This window comes from Salvelinus fontinalis, chromosome 5 (assembly GCF_029448725.1).
Source record: "Salvelinus fontinalis isolate EN_2023a chromosome 5, ASM2944872v1, whole genome shotgun sequence".
NCBI lineage: Eukaryota > Metazoa > Chordata > Actinopteri > Salmoniformes > Salmonidae > Salvelinus > Salvelinus fontinalis.
In genome coordinates this window covers 7,921,833-7,938,538 of record NC_074669.1, presented here as the reverse complement: position 1 = coordinate 7,938,538, position 16,706 = coordinate 7,921,833, and the positions used below count along the sequence as shown (strand labels likewise).

Below are 16,706 nucleotides of genomic sequence, written 5' to 3'. Positions count from 1 at the left end.
AGATTCATCTGTCGGACTGCCAGATGCTGAAGCGTGATTCATCACTCCAGAGAAAGCGTTTCCACTGCTCCAGAGTACAATAGCAGCGAGCTTTACACCACTCCAGCCGACGCTTGGCATTGTGCATGGTGATCTTAGGCTTGTGTGCCGCTGCTCAGCCATGGAAACCCATTCTATGAAGCTCCTGACAAACAGTTACTGTGCTGACGTTGCTTCCACAGGGAGTTTGGAACTCGGTAGTGAGTGTTGCAACCGACGACAGATGTTTTTTTAAGATCTATGCGCTTCAGCACCTGGTCGTCCCGTTCTGTGAGCTTATTTTGCCTACCACTTTGCGGCTGAGCCGTTGTTGCTCCTAAACGTTTCCACTTCACAATAACAGCACTTACAGTTGACCGGGAAGCTCTAGCAGGCCAGAAATTTGACAAACTGACTTGTTAAAAAGGTTGCATCCTATGACAGTGCCATGTTGAAAGTCACTGCGCTCTTCAGTAAGGCCATTCTACTGCCAATCTTTGTCTATGGAGATTGCAAGGCTATTTGCTCGATTTTATACACCTGTCAGCAACGGGTGTGGCTGAAATAGCCAAATCCACAAATTTGAAGGTGTGTCCACATACTTTTGTACATATGGTGTACCTGGAGTCTACCCCCACCCAACCCTTCCCGCCGGGGAAAGGCTATTCTGTGCCATATCTGCCAGGGAACCAAGGCCATTTTCAAGGGCACCAAGGCCATTAACCAAAATAGCCAATTAAATTGATTTGAAAACCGAAAAACAGTAGCTATTCTGTTAAGAAAAACATAAGTGTATGTAAATAAATAATTAGCCTACATGTCAAAGTGCGTAGGTGATAGCCTAAGCGTATTGGCTACAGCCTGCCCTGTCCAGGCCAATGCTGACATGAGGAAGGCTAGTCCCCCTTGAGGTCATTTAGCAGACACTCTTATCCAGGGTGGCTTACAGGAGCAATTCGAGATAAGTGCCTTGCTCAAGAGCACATTAACAGATTTGTCAGTTAGTTGGCTCGGGGATTCAAACCAGCAACCTTCCGATTACTGGCCCAACACTCTTAACAGCAGTGCTAAGTGGCTTTATCTTTGATAATAATAGTTCTGTGTCTGTTTGGCAATGTGTGGATTTGGCCTCAGCCATTGCATTGTGTTCTGTTGTTATAGATTAACAGTTACTGAACCAGACTTAGTTCACAGACAGCTTAAATAACATTTAGCACAGTTGGCTTTCAAAACAGTGGCTTTAATCATCTTTCCCTACCTCTCTGTCCCTCAGTTCATGTGTACAGTGGTAACCATACTGCTCCACTGCTTCTACATGTGTGCGTTTGCCTGGATGTTGGTGGAGGGCCTCCACATCTACCGCATGCTGACTGAAGTCAGGAATATCAACCATGGCCGCATGAGGTTTTACTACGTCATTGGCTGGGGCATTCCTGCCATTATCACCGGTGAGTGAGAGACACACACACGCATGCATGCATGCAAAGACAAAGAGGGACACAGATGCATTGAAACAACATAATCTGGAAGCACATGCTCACTGTGTGTGTTTTTCCTCTCTTGTAGGCCTGGCAGTAGGATTGGACCCTGAGGGCTATGGGAACCCAGACTTCTGTTGGCTTTCTGTCCACGACACACTCTTCTGGAGTATCGCTGGGCCCATCGCTATAGTAGTACTGGTGAGTGTGTATGTAGACACTGTTTATTTTTTGGACTATACTGGATTGGTTCTGGCCAGTGGATTATGTAATTCATCTCCATCTCATGTATCTCCCATAGGTCAACATAGCTTTATTCTTCATGGCCGCCAAGGCCTCATGCGGAAAGAGACAGTGGACATTTGAGAAGTCTGGAGCAATGTGAGTACTTCGAGACAGGATAACCATGTAGGGTTAGAAAATAGTTAGCACGTAGCATACCATGTTGGCTGGATTCCATTCAAACATAACAAACATTTCCTCTCCAGCTGTTCCCTACATGTAGCCTTCCTCCTCCTGCTGCTCCTCAGTGCTACCTGGCTCCTGGGCCTCATGGCGGTCAACAGTGACATCCTCTCCTTACACTACCTCTTCGCCATCTTCAACTGCCTTCAGGTACTTGGCTTTTTGGCTTGTCAAAAACAGTGCTTCAAAAAGCCTTACTGTGGTTATATTTATCTGATGTGCAATTATCCATCCATCCATCCATATCTCTCTCTCTCTCTCTCTCTCTCTCTCTCTCTCTCTCTCTCTCTCTCTCTCTCTCTCTCTCTCTCTCTCTCTCTCTCTCAGGGTGTGTGCATATTCTTCTTCCACTGTGTTTTCAACAAGGAGGTGAGGACCAACCTAAAGAACATCCTCACAGGGAGGAAATCCATAGTGGAGGAGCCTAATGCCACATGCTCCACTCTCCTCACAGTGAGTACACTCCAGTCCATAGTTAAGTGTAGTATGCCTGTACATTTATGTTGAGAAATTAGTTATGAGTTGTATCGGGCGGCAGGCAGCCTAGTGGTTAAGAGCACTGGGCCAGTAACCGAAATGTCAATTGTTTGAATCCCCGATCCGACTAGTTGAAAGATCTGTCAATGTGCCCTTGAGGAAGGCAATTAACCCTAATTGCTCTTGTAAGTCGCTCTGGATAAGAGTGTCTGCTGAATGACTACAATTTTTAGTTTATTACTTCTTTGTGTCCCCAGCGTTCACTGAACGCTAAGCATTCGTACACAGAGGAGGACAGTCTGTACCGCACGGCCATCGGAGAGTCCACTGCCTCCCTGGACAGCACAGTTAGATCAGTCCGCAGCTTCAGCAGAAGCCAGGCCAGGTGACTTACTGGGTGGGAACTGGGTTCTACTTAGCTAACAGATTGTGCCGGGCTAATGTGATGCTGTATTAGCCGTTACAGGTTAGGTGCTGTTTGGCGTAGCACAGATAATATTCTATCAACCTTAACTTGGCGATACTTCCTCAATTCCCAACATGGAAGACAACCAATGTCTTCCTCATCCGATGAGGAGGAGCAGGGATTGAACCAAAATGCAGCGGAGTTTGAAGACATGATTTATTAAAGAAAACACGAAAACACGAACTTGACTAAACTAACAAAACAACAAACGGTGTAGACAGACCTGGACGACGAACTCACATAAACACGAAGAACGCACGAACAGGGAAAATAGCCTACACATAAAAATGACGAATAACAAAACAAACCGAACAGTCCTGTATGGTGCGACAAACACTGACACAGGAGACAACCACCCACAACGAACACTGTGAAACAACCTACCTAAATATGACTCTTAATTAGAGGAACGCCAAACACCTGCCTCTAATTAAGAGCCATACCAGGCAACCCATAAACCAACATAGAAACAGAAAACATAGAATGCCCACCCAAACTCACGTCCTGACCAACTAACACATACAACAAACTAACAGAAATAGGTCAGGAACGTGACATAACCCCCCCCATAAGGTGCGAACTCCGGGCGCACCAGCACAAAGTCTAGGGGAGGGTCTGGGTGGGCATCTGACCACGGTGGTGGCTCAGGCTCAGGGCAAGGTCCCCACCCCACCATAGTCAATCCCAGCTTACATTTCCCCCTATGAATGACCACCCTCATCTTACATCCACTAAATCCTTTTGGTAACATCGACACCAGGGGCAGCACCGGGACAGAGGGATAGCTCAGGACAGAGGGATAGCTCAGGACAGAGGGATAGATCAGCATAGCGAGGTAACTCAGGATAGAGAGGTAGCTCAGGATAGAGGGGCAACTCCGGACTGAAAGGCAGCTCCGGACAGAGAGACAGCTCTGGACTGAGGGGCAGTTCTGAATCAATAGCCGCTCTGGGCTGAGGGACAGCTCATGACTGGCTGACGGCTCTGGACGCTCATGGCTGGCTGACGGCTCTGGACGCTCATGGCTGGCTGACGGCTCTGGACGCTCATGGCTGGCTGACGGCTCTGGACGCTCATGGCTGGCTGATGGCTCTGGACGCTCATGGCTGGCTGACGGCTCTGGACGCTCATGGCTGGCTGACGGCTCTGGACGCTCATGGCTGGCTGACGGCTCTGGACGCTCATGGCTGGCTGACGGCTCTGGACGCTCAAGGCTCACTGACGGCTCTGGCAGATCCTGTCTGGTTGGCGGCTCTGGCAGATCCTGTCTGGTTGGCGGCTCTGGCAGATCCTGTCTGGTTGGCGGCTCTGGCAGATCCTGACTGACGACTGGCTCTAGCGGCTCCTGACTGACTATCGGCTCTGACGGCTCGGGACAGACGGGCGGCTCTAATGGCTCGGGACAGACGGATGGCTCAGACGGCGCTGGGGAGACGGATGGCTCAGACGGCGCTGGGGAGACGGATGGCTCAGATGGCGCTGCGGAGACGGATGGCTCAGATGGCGCTGCGGAGACGGATGGCTCAGACTGCTCCTGTCTGGCGGAAGGCTTTGGCTGCTCCTGTCTGGCGGAAGGCTCTGTAGGCTCATGGCAGACGGGCAGCTTTGCAGGCTCATGGCAGACAGGCAGTTCATGCGCCGTTGGGCAGACGGCAGACTCTGGCCGGCTGAGACGCACTGTAGGCTTGGTGCGTGGTGCCGGAACTGGAGGCACCTGACTGAGGACACGCACTTCAAGCCTAGTGCGGGGAGCAGGGACAGGGCACACTGACCTCTCGAAGCGCACTATAGGCCTGGTGCGTGGTACCGGACTGAGGGCACGCACCTCAGGACGAGTGCGGGGAGAAACAACAGTGTGCACAGGACTTAGGAGACGCACAGGTGGCTTAGTGCGCGGTGCCGGAACTGGAGGCACTGGGCTGGAGACACGCACCATAGGGAGAGTGCGTGGAGGAGGAACAGGGCTCTGAAAACGCACTGGAAGCCTGGTGCGTAGTGTAGGCACTGGTGGTACTGGGCTGGGGCGGGGAGGTAGTGCCGGAAATACCGGACCGTGCAGGCGTACTGGCTCCCTTGAGCACCGAGCCTGCCCAACCTTACCTGGTTGAATGCTCCCCGTCGCCCGACCAGTGCGGGGAGGTGGAATAACCCGCACCGGGCTATGTAGGCGAACCGGGGACACCATGCGTAAGGCTGGTGCCATGTAAGCCGGCCCGAGGAGACGCACTGGAGACCAGACGCGTTGAGCCGGCCTCATGACACCTGGCTCAATGCCCAATCTAGCCCTACCAGTGCGGGTAGGTGGAATAACCCGCACCGGGCTATGCATACGTACAGGAGACATCATGCGCTCTACTGCGTAACACGATGTCTGCCCGTACTCCCGCTCTCCACGGTAAGCCTGGGAAGTGGGCGCAGGTCTCCTACCTGCCCTCGGCCCACTACCTCTTAGGCCCCCCCCCCCAATAAATTTTTGGGGTCTCCTCTCGGGCTTCCAGCCACGTCTCCTTGCTGCCTTCTCATACCACCGCTCTTGGGCTCTCGCTGCCTCCATCTCCTCACGAGCGTGGCGATATTCCCCAATGTGAGCCCAGTGTCCTTTACCCTCCAATACTTCCTCCCAAGTCCATGATTCCTGTGTAGCAGGCCACTGCTCGAATTCACGCCGCTTGGTTCTGGATCGGTGGGTGGTTCTGTAACGGATGTCCTCCTCCTCCTCATCCGATGAGGAGGAGCAGGGATTGAACCAAAATGCAGCGGAGTTTGAAGACATGATTTATTAAAGAAAACCCGAAAACACGAACTTGACTAAACTAACAAAACAACAAACGGTGTAGACAGACCTGGACGACGAACTCACATAAACACGAAGAACGCACGAACAGGGAAAATAGCCTACACATAAAAATGACGAATAACAAAACAAACCGAACAGTCCTGTATGGTGCGACAAACACTGACACAGGAGACAACCACCCACAACGAACACTGTGAAACAACCTACCTAAATATGACTCTTAATTAGAGGAACGCCAAACACCTGCCTCTAATTAAGAGCCATACCAGGCAACCCATAAACCAACATAGAAACAGAAAACATAGAATGCCCACCCAAACTCACGTCCTGACCAACTAACACATACAACAAACTAACAGAAATAGGTCAGGAACGTGACAACCTGTTCATGGTTGTCTGATCAATAGGACTGTAAAGTTCCCAAATGTAAGAGGACACCCTTGGTATTTAAATATTTGCAGAAATCCATTCAGGTGTATTTTCTGTATTGTAAAATGTAAAAAATAAAAAGTGTCATATTCTTTCTGGGTGTATAGGAACACATTTTTATAAGATGTCATGTTGATAAAACCCTGTCAGTTCCACTTTAGTGGAGAAATGTTTTATTTCATTTAATAATGGAACGTTTTCTAAGTTCAAACATACCCCCTGCAACTAGACATGGAAGTTTAGAAGACATTAGATGTCTTCCAAGTCGGGAATTGAGGAATTATCGACAAGTTAAGGTTTGTTGAAAATTATATTTTCTATGTCAAAGAGTACCTACCTAAAAACACCCCTCCATCAGCAGGAACAGAGTGGTGGTCTGACGAGGCAATATAATGGCTAGGTTCTACTTAGGTTTGCAAAACTCCAGTAACCAAAATTCCCAGATTTTTAAAGATTTTCAAGATTCTGGATTTCATGCTTATTCCTTCCTGATTCAGGGAATCTTCCAAGCAGAATTTCTGGAAAACCTGTGAATTTTAGGAAAGTTAATGGAATATCGTGACCACATTTCACACTCAAGTTATTATTTGTGTACTCATCATGCCTCTTTCTTCCAACAGGAATGACTCAGGGCAAAAGTGCATGACATTCTCCGGCTCAGCCAAAAAGAGTTCCCGTGGGGAGGGAGACTCCTCCATCTTCCTCCGCAAGCGCTCCAAGAGAGACGGTACAAGTCCTATATAGTTACATTGAGTGTCATCAAATGTTATTGGTCACATACATGTGTTTAGCAGATGTTATTGTGGGTGTAGTGAAATGCTTGTGACAGGGAATCTTAATGCATCCGAATGTCTCAGTAATTGACATGCCATTGGCTGCTCAGGCCTATAGAGTGGTGAGAAGAAGCAGTCTACTGTGTCCGGAAGTGAATTTACCATTCATTTTTGGGATTCAGGGTTCACTCAAACACCGTTTTAAGCTTTGTTTTACTATTGACCGTTACAGCTGATTTCGGGATTGTATATTGATTCGCTCTTAAATATTAGTAATCTGATGTATTTGTTTCAGTCTCTGAATTGTTCAATAAAACTTTTCACCACGAGCACTTGATATCAGGGCATAAAAACTATAATTTGTCTCCTGAATTAGCCTAGCATGCATAGCGTACAGTGCCTTCAGAAAGTATTCATACCCCTTGATTTACTCCACATTTTATTGTGTTACAGCCTGAATTCAAAATGGGTTAAATAAATAAAAAGATCTCACCCATATACTGTGTACACAATACCCCATAAGGAAAGTGAAAACATATTTTTAGATGTATTTATTTTTTCAATTAAAGACATAAATATTCAATTTACATAAATATTCACAACCCTGAGTCAAAATATGTTAAAAAAGTCAAGGGGTGTGAATCCTTTCTGAAGGCACTGTATACCTGGTCCCGAGCTCGTTTTCCCTGACTAAACTTGCTGGCTAGCTGAACTATGCTAGTTTTAGTCCTCATTGCTAACCTTCATAAATACTGTACCCTCAACTTCAAAACTAATGTGCTAGCTATACAGTCATGTAACTAAGAAATTTGCTGGAAAGAAACTTGAAAATTATTATTTTGTTGAATAGTCATGACTGGTTCGAGTTATCTGTTGTAAGACAACGGTGGTGAATTCTATCATTGCTACGCAGATCCAAGTTCAGTTTTGAGATTAACCAACGTCACTAGCGTAGGGTTAGCAGGACGTTTCTGACTGTGACAACGGGCAGCATCTCCCCTCTTGGTTCGATGGGATATGTAGTGATTTTGTCAACACAGCCAGATATACACACAGTCTTGTACCCTTAAACATTTGTAAACTGACTATCATATTGTTTGATTAAATCAAACTTTATTAATATAATAAAGTCCCGAGTTTATTGACACGAGAAAATGCAAAAATAGCAACTAATCAGAGCGCTAATGAATACAATGAATGGCTAAACTATTTCCGACCACTACGGGTCCGCGGAGCACCTCCTCCTCACCACTCTATAGTTCAGAGGTCAGAGAGTGAGTTATAGCTCCTGTGTTTCCATGGTAACAGATTCGGACTCAGACAGTGAGCTCTCGGTGGATGAGCACAGCAGCTCCTATGCCTCGTCCCACTCCTCAGACAGTGATGATCACAGAGGAAGCCACAAGCATAGGTGGAACAACGAGAGACCGTCCCAGCACAACAGACCCAAAGGTAACGGGACTCATGTTCAAACACACACACACATTTTGCATTTGCACATACACGCACGCACGCACGCACACACACACATACACATATACCCACACACATACACACACACATACACACACACGCCCACACACCTCATATATTTAAACGTGTTTATTTTTCTACTGTATCTGAAGTGGATACAGTGGCCAATCACGTGAAGCCCTACTGGCCAGTGGAGCCGCCGACAGCTAGTGAGAGCGAGGAGCCCTGCGGGGTGGAGTTGCTGCGTGTGGAGACCACGGTCAACGTGGAGCTCCACCAGGACAACAAGGTCAACAGGGAGTCCCAGAATGATAGTGCCCCTCCCAGCTCACCTGACTGCAACCAGACAGAAAAGAGGAGGGGTGAGCGAGCGACAGAGAGAGAACAAGAGAGAGAGTCGTCACAAGCTTCCACAGCCACAAAGTCATAAACCCTGCCCATTTCTACAAATGTTATTCTTAAATTCTATTTGAGAGCTATCCCAATCTTAACCACACTACTAACCTTAAAATTAATATCAAAAAGCACATTTTTGTAGCAAATGTTTACTTTGGAATCTGACTTTGTGGCTATGGAAGCTAGTGTAAACAGAGAGAGAGAGAGAGAGAGAGACGACTCCTATCTGGCCATATAGGACCTCTATAGTTCACTACCTCTCTCAGGAATTTCTCAAATGAAATAATCAAAATTCTAATCTAGTACCTAACATGTTATTCCTATCCAAATAAGGTGTGTGTGTCTGTTTGTGTGTGTTTTCTTCTATGACTGACTGGGATTTGGTCATTCACCCTCTGCGTTTCCAACCAGGCATTCTGAAAAACAAGATCACCTCCCCTCCTCCCCTGACTGACAAGAACATGAAGAATCGCCTGCGGGAGAAACTGAGTGACTACAACCCCCACAGCATCTCCACCAGGACTACCCCAGTCCCCACGTCTCCCGTCTCCTCCCATCTACACCCTGTAATCGGAGGAAACGGGGTCCTCATCAAATCCCCGCCTCGCCAGCCCGTGCCTCCGCACCTTCCGTTGTCTCCATGGGACCTGCACAATGGGGTTGTCATGACAACGACGAGGACGATGATGTCGCCATTAGTCAATGGTGTCAACGGGGTTCAAGACGCCCAATACTCGGACTCTGAGTGAGTGTTTACGAGATATTGGTGGCCATGTTGCATTTCTAACAGATATGTTGGATAATACGTCTGTCACTTTTGACTTTAGCAACTCTCTCTGTCTCTGCCTCTCTCAACAGCGGTAGCAACGAAACCTCAATCTGACCTGGAGAGAATTCCAGATAGACAACCAGTTCTTAAGGCAAGAGGGGCTACAGCACCGATACCATGCGTGCGGTTCAAAGGTCACTATGGGACCCCTAAGCTCCTATGGAGAACAGTGTTAGCCCAGACAGCTGCCTGCCCGAGAGAAAAGGGGAAGAAAGGAGAGAGCCTGAGAACTACATCTCCCAGCATGCAGCAGCTAGTTGGAAAAACAAAACAATGCACTTCACGGCACGGCTACCAAGTGGGGCTGTTTGTAGTTGTTCATTGCGGGTGGCAACTGACAGCAGGTTGGGATTGAAGACTTTTCTAGGACCAGATGTGCCATGATGTGATATTGACCTCATGAATCAGTAAGACATTCACCAAGTGCCCAGCTGTTTGCCCACAGAGACAGAAATGTCCAAAAAACAAATCAATGTCCGTGTAATTACTTTGTAGATATTTAGTATTTTTACTTTTTGGACTTGTTTATAGGAGAGGAATAACTAAGCTGTACATTGTAAGTAGTGTATTGTAATGTCATACTATTGGGAGAGCATGTGTAGATGTGACAGTCAACAAGGTTTTTACAGATGTTTACGAATTTGGCACATTTTAAGAAAACAAAAATGCTGCCATCCGCAGCATGTAAAGTACTCCCAGTCTGAAAATACTCTACTGATAATATGATTTTGAAGTATTCAAACACTCGCATAGTAAGTCTAGTAAAACAAAAGCCATCTTAAAATAGTAATTCTAACATGTTCATCTCCGTATTATAGTGAAGGTCTTGTCCATTCCAATTGTGTCCTGATGGTTGAATGAGGAAAACGCACTGAAATCTTAATACTTGCATTACAGGTTCCAGTAAATGGCAGAGAAATATAGAAATCAATTGCTCCTCTTGAATGGTTAGTAGAAAATGACAGTATGTGCCTTTTGATTGTTACCATGTTGTCTCATTGTAACCCTTTCCACGTTGTGCTTCTGAGTTTGTGTAGATCCTTATATTACTTCTACACATCATCTCTGGAGATCCTATCGCCAAGTGTTCAGACACTAACATGTCTGTACTTTGATTTTTAACTCTTTAGAATAATATGTTGCAGTATTACTTCCAAGGAAACCATATTCATTTTAAGTATCAACTGTGTGCCTTTCTCTCTGCCTCCACAGAGCATAGTGTCTAAACCCAAGGTAACAACTATTACTAGTTTTAGTATACCGACCTCCCCTTTCCCACTCCCCTGTTGAGCTGTAAACACCAGTGTACATGATCTAGTTATAATACTGTCATCCCTCAGTCCTCCTTCTGCTATTTCATGTTTATAGATGAGCCATATCTCTTTAAAGCTGTTATTGTGTCAGACACTGGAATCATTATTGTAACATACACATATTTATTTTTTGTGAAAAGACACTGGCAATCAGACTTTAGGAAGACTAAAATAAACCACATTCTGATTTTTTTCCTTACTTTTAGTTTTTTTAATGTGTTTCTTGTGTCATTAAGAATTGATAGGTTATATGACATATTTGTATGTTTTCAGGATGGCCTGTCAAGAGGTTTGGATAAAGGGTAAACAAGAAATGTGCAAGCAATTAGGCTTTTTTCAAACAGACATTTTATTCAATGGCTACTCTTATTTACATCAGTAAAAAGCAATATCTAGTAACAGGACTCGTTGATGCGCCTCATGCTCATGAGCCTACCCATAGAGCCCATCTGGTTAAAGTTTCTGTACTCTCCAGGCCTCATGTACATCATCCTGCCTTTGTATTGGGGCTGCTCATACATGAGCCAGTGGCCGTCCATAACGTTGCAGGACATGCAGTTGTTCATGCGGTAACGATCCATGATGCTATCACAGTCGTCCATCATCTCGTGCATCTGACCTCCAAAGTTCTCCCTCTCGTAGATCCTCATCCTGAAAGATCCTCTGTGCTGTAACATGATGAACAACATGTTTTAGGGAGAAATCGGGACCTGTAATGCTAAATGTATCACGCATGTATAGAAGATTGTAGTCATACTGACTAATAGGTGTATGTTGTACAACAACAAAGAAGACTACGCGGTAACTAACAAATCTGTGTGTGTTAGTAGGCTTACCATGGGGATCATGCGGCAGGACCTGATATCGGTCATTCCCATCATGCGCTGATAGTCAGAATACTCTCCCCTCTTCATGAACCACTGGTTTCCCATGTAGTTGGGGCGGTCGTACACCATGAAGCATCCGCTCTCAACCCTGCAGGACTGGCAGCGGCTCAGGTAGGAGGACATGTCAGGGCAGTCGCTGCTGCACTCATAGGAACGACCCTGGAAGTTCCTGTCCTCGTAGAAGGTGATCTGAAAATAAGCAAGAATCATTTCTGTTCACCATTCAAACATACAAAAAGACAATGCTACATGTTGAGCCTTGCCCAATCCCACTGACAATCAGCTTTCTGGGATTAAGGTTGCCTTGTGCTCTGACACTAGAGTACTAAAGTGCACTCAGTCTAACAAGCTCGGAACATTTATATTAATAAATACACTAAATATAATACTTACTCTGCCGTTCATGTTCATGCCGGTAGAGGTCATTTTGTCTCTCTGTGTTGCTGCTGCTCTTGCTGGGGAACTGTTATCCTACTGGTTTAAAACCTTTCTTTTTATACCTGTGAACCCCATTGTACTAACCCCTGACTCAGCAACATGGAATAGAGGGCCATAGAGCACTGAGGTCTGTCCACATGTCCAGGGACACGCGTCTCTCAAAATACTTAAAAAATGCTGTTTCTCTCAGAACAAAGTAACAATGAGCCTTTGTGACAGGGTTAACAACAGTGATGTAGTGCAGGTTAAACACCGTTAGGGCACTTTTTTTTATTTTGCACGAGCGTTTACCCACATTTTGCAGAAAAATGCATTGAAAGCATAGGGACTGTTACTTCTCTAATCCTGAACAGCGATCAGCGTTCTGCCACCAATTTTTTCCCCACTACATCACTGGTTAAAGGGATAGTTCAGTCAAATAAAAAAATACGCATTGGTTTGCTTAACCTGTAAGCAGTATATAGACAAGGTACGACAGGAATCCATGCTTCGGTTTAGTTTCCTTGGTACAAATCCCATTCAATTAATGGGACCGATATTAGAATTTTTCACACATCATGTCCAAAGCATCCGAAAGTGTCTAAACTTGTGAAGCTCAACAAAGTCACTAATGCTTTGAAAATGGGTGAAAATTCTAGTATCGGTCCCATGTCTTGAATGGGATTTGTGATTTTGTGCCACAAATGCAATTCAGCACAATTGGTAACTAACTATCTGGTTACCAGTGGTACAAATTGGTGCTTGTTTCAATGGATCTAAAATTAAGTATTTTATCCCAATTAGTGTAGCCTAATTGAACAAAGCTTTGGGCCATTGTCTCAATCAACACTATGGACATGGTGGCCAAATAGTAGAACAGAGAAGCTCACATTAGACACTGTAGAGAGAAAAGTGTAACATTTTTAATCACAGTATTGACCGATGGAAGGATACAAAAATCTTCACCTTTTCCTCATTTGCATTGTACCAGCAAGCATCACATAGTATCTCACACAGCATCGTAAAAAAAATCCTAAAACTCTTGAGGAAGACTATTGGCGGAGTCTGCTTCGCTTATGAGCTCCACTGAGTTATATTATCAATAGAAAGAAGTGCTTTGAAGAACTTAAGCAATGTGCATTGTGATACAAAGACAGTAAAACAATATCAGCATAGTGGCTGTACATTTAATCAATCACAGCTGCTTTGTAAATCTATGACCTATGTCCAGAAACACCCCTTATATCCATAGTCCTTAGGCCGTTATGGTCACTTGTGTAGATAGCTAGGCAGAACCAATACTGTCATTGATTTAACCAATCCTGTTCTTTAGGGAGTAGAGGTTTGTTTTGGACTGGGCCCAAGCATACAGTATATATAACCACATAGTTAGAAAAAGGGGAAATCGCCTCATGGGAAAAACTTTTTCCTGCTCCTATGATAGAAGCATCACAGATAGACAGTATGCACAGCATTACGTGAACCACTTTCTATAGAACATACATTAGGGAAACAACAAACAGTAGGGAGACATTTCATAATGTGTAACCTCCGAGTTACTGAGAGAGGAGCTGAGTTTACAGACTGACGTGTGAATGGGAATTTGCTATTGCACAAAGTGGGGGTTAACAGCGGAGGAGGACCACAGGCTCTCACAGCAGTTTCGCAATCATTTCTCATGATCATAAGAATATTTACACCAACCACAATAAAACATCAATAGGAGAATATAAAAAGCTACAGTGTAAAAACCTAAATGCATCCGGTGCATTATGCAGAACAAGGCATAGGAAGCACAAAAGTTCTCATGAAAATCCTCATTTTAAACTTGTTTAGATATCAAAATTATCTGGAGTGAAAGGTTAACATTTAACTTTGACAATCTAATATTAAATAATATATTCATAGGCCTATTGTCAGGAGTAGTTCTCATTTCCTCTAAAACAGTGCATTGTGTTTATCCTGTCACATAAAAAGGAATGTATTGTAATGTTTAACAAATTGTATAACTGCCTTCATTTTGCCGGGCCCCAGAAAGAGTAGTTTCTGCCTTGGCAGCAGCTAATGAGGATCCATAAAAATACAAATACAAATGTATTACACCACTTATTGGAGGCTTGAGAGGGCACAGAAGAGAGGGGAGGTTTTCGTATGACATTTTTTAGGACAGTTATGTTGGGTGCTGATCCTATACCTAAAGCTGGAGATACATTTCAACATAACATTGGTCTCATTTAACAATAATCTACATCTGCATTACATTATTATATTAATATATAAACCTTTGATTTCAATTACAAAGGTATGGCACATTCAGTTTAACCACACATAATTTCTTAAAACATTGGCATTACAATCATAAAAAAAGAGTAAGCAGATATTCGGAAGTAGCAGCAATATACAAATATGGAAATATAAGAATTACATCTCTAAAATATAATTTGATGTACATTCCATTATTGGTCTTCGGATGGAATTTGTGCATCCGTTCCTCTCAACAAACCGTTATCTTCCATGTTATTTTTCCAACTATCATAAAACGTGACCAAATAAATACTAGAAAACCAGTTTGATTTAAAAAAAAAAAAAAAAAAAAAGACTACAGTGTAAGGCAACGTGATCAGTGAGAGTGAACAATCCCTTTTCTAAACCCTTCTCTAACAGGCCTGTCTGACTGAGACGGGAGGATGGGAGAGACGGAGCAGTGGACGTGAGGCCTATGTGTTATGGTAGCCATTCTTAGCTGTATCTTTCCTGGGTTCTACGTTCTCGTAGATGGAGAGTGCAGCCGTGTTCTGGTAGATTAAGTCCACGTTGGTTCCAGTTCTGGATCGGATTATGTCTATGGCACACTGGTTTAGGAACAAATACTGGTCCTGTAAGACAGTAACACAATATAGTTCAATATTATGAAGCAAACTGACCATTCAGATGTCAAAACATTTCACCTTGAGACCACATAAGCACCTATCAGCATAACTTCCACTTTTAACCACTGGGATGGATTGTACAGTAAGCCTGTAATAAACCCCAAAACATGCTGAAAAGTAGAACAATGACCTCGGTCTGAACCATGAGGGGCCGGTGCATGCGCAGGTCGTGGATGGTGCCGTACACGTCAACCATACTGTCCCTCTCTATCTGGAAGAGCAGCCGGTCGATGGCTATGAAGGTACCAGTACGACCCACACCCGCACTGAGGGGAGAGAGACAGAAAGAAGTAATGTTAATTTACTGTTCAAGCCAATAACACTTCTTGAAGTTAACTGTGTGAAACGTTGTGTTTACCTGCAGTGGACGACGGTGGGGGAGTGGCGTGAGTACTGGTCCATGTGTTCTCGGACCAGGTGTCTGAAGTTGATGAGCAGCTCCGTGGTCTCGGGGACGCCATGGTCCGGCCAGGCTGTGAAGTGGAAGTGACGCACCGAGCGTGTCTCTGCTGTCCTCACCTGTCAGCCAATCATAAACACAGAGACCTTCCCTGATTACCACTAATATATGTGTAACATGTAACGCCCCCTTCCAGGATCCGATTCACAGAGTCACAGTAGTATCAAAAACAATATCTACATATTTTTTATGTCTTTTGTTTATAGGGAAGGGATCGTTATTCCCAGAGCCATGTTTTACCCACTAAGTAGCTTAAGAGGAATACATCAGTAATATTTGTTTCACTCATTATCACAGGAACTTACATTTTTTACGTCAAAATCCCTGATGGTCCAGTCTTCTAGGGCGATTTCAGAGGTTGTTGTCACGGTGATATTCTGAAAGTGATTGGTCTCAGATGGCCAGTATTTCTCACATTTCACCTGAGAGGAGAGAGGTGGGTGTGTGTTATGAATTGGGTAGCTTAGTGCAGTCCTTCTCAAACCTCTCCTCTGGGAACTCCAGACAATTCACAATACTACACCTGATTCAAGGGCTCGTGCATAAGTCGATAAGTGGAATCAGGTGAACTAGAGTAGTTCAAATACATGGAATGTACACAAACTACAGTCCCAGAGGAGAGGTTTGAGAAAGGCTGGTTTAGTGTGAGAACATTGTGTGGGTTTGGCGAGGGAGACAGGTTAGCCCCTCATCCTGGGGGCATGTCAGTGTTTTTTTATTTTTTTTATTTAACTAGGCAAGTCAGTTAAAAACACATTCTTATTTACAATGACAGCCTAAAAACAGTGGGTTTAACTGCCTTGTTCAGGGGAAGAACAACAGATGTTTACCTTGTCAGCTCGGAGATTCAATCCAGCAACCTTTCGGTTACTGTCCCAACGCTCTAACCACTAGACTACCTGCAACCCCTACACTCTAACCGCTAGACTACTTTTCGGTTACTGTCCCAACGCTCTAACCACTAGGCTACCTGCTGGTATGCCTTTTGGGTTTTCTGTTTTTGTAAATATGATCATTTTGATTTTATATTTTTTCTATTTTTGCTGTTTCTGTATTTACAGTTGAATTCGGAAGTTTACATACACCTTAGCCAAATAC

General features: G+C 44.7%; 2 protein-coding genes and 1 pseudogene across 3 annotated transcripts in view; 1 reads left to right on the top strand and 2 right to left on the bottom strand.

Annotated features, from left to right (window-relative positions):
* LOC129855019 (cadherin EGF LAG seven-pass G-type receptor 1-like) overlaps positions 1-11,113 on the top strand; it is a 108,926-nt gene extending 97,813 nt beyond the window's left edge. For both annotated transcript variants that reach the window (XM_055922257.1, XM_055922256.1), the window contains exons 25-35: positions 1,292-1,466; positions 1,585-1,697; positions 1,798-1,877; positions 1,985-2,111; positions 2,289-2,414; positions 2,696-2,823; positions 6,751-6,857; positions 8,212-8,355; positions 8,529-8,738; positions 9,184-9,517; positions 9,631-11,113. In XM_055922257.1, the coding sequence (XP_055778232.1) occupies positions 1,292-1,466; positions 1,585-1,697; positions 1,798-1,877; positions 1,985-2,111; positions 2,289-2,414; positions 2,696-2,823; positions 6,751-6,857; positions 8,212-8,355; positions 8,529-8,738; positions 9,184-9,517; positions 9,631-9,655 (1,569 nt within the window). In that variant the 3' untranslated portion in view covers positions 9,656-11,113. The remainder of the gene's footprint in view (positions 1-1,291; positions 1,467-1,584; positions 1,698-1,797; positions 1,878-1,984; positions 2,112-2,288; positions 2,415-2,695; positions 2,824-6,750; positions 6,858-8,211; positions 8,356-8,528; positions 8,739-9,183; positions 9,518-9,630) is intronic.
* A 148-nt stretch (positions 11,114-11,261) lies between these two features.
* Positions 11,262-13,022, bottom strand: LOC129855030 (gamma-crystallin M2-like; annotated as a pseudogene).
* A 97-nt stretch (positions 13,023-13,119) lies between these two features.
* LOC129855020 (receptor-type tyrosine-protein phosphatase beta-like) overlaps positions 13,120-16,706 on the bottom strand; it is a 113,268-nt gene continuing 109,681 nt past the window's right edge. Inside the window, exons 37-40 of the mRNA XM_055922262.1 lie at positions 15,914-16,030; positions 15,507-15,667; positions 15,279-15,414; positions 13,120-15,094 (exon numbers count right to left, since the gene is read on the bottom strand). Coding sequence (XP_055778237.1) covers positions 14,936-15,094; positions 15,279-15,414; positions 15,507-15,667; positions 15,914-16,030 — 573 coding nt within the window. The 3' untranslated portion in view covers positions 13,120-14,935. The remainder of the gene's footprint in view (positions 15,095-15,278; positions 15,415-15,506; positions 15,668-15,913; positions 16,031-16,706) is intronic.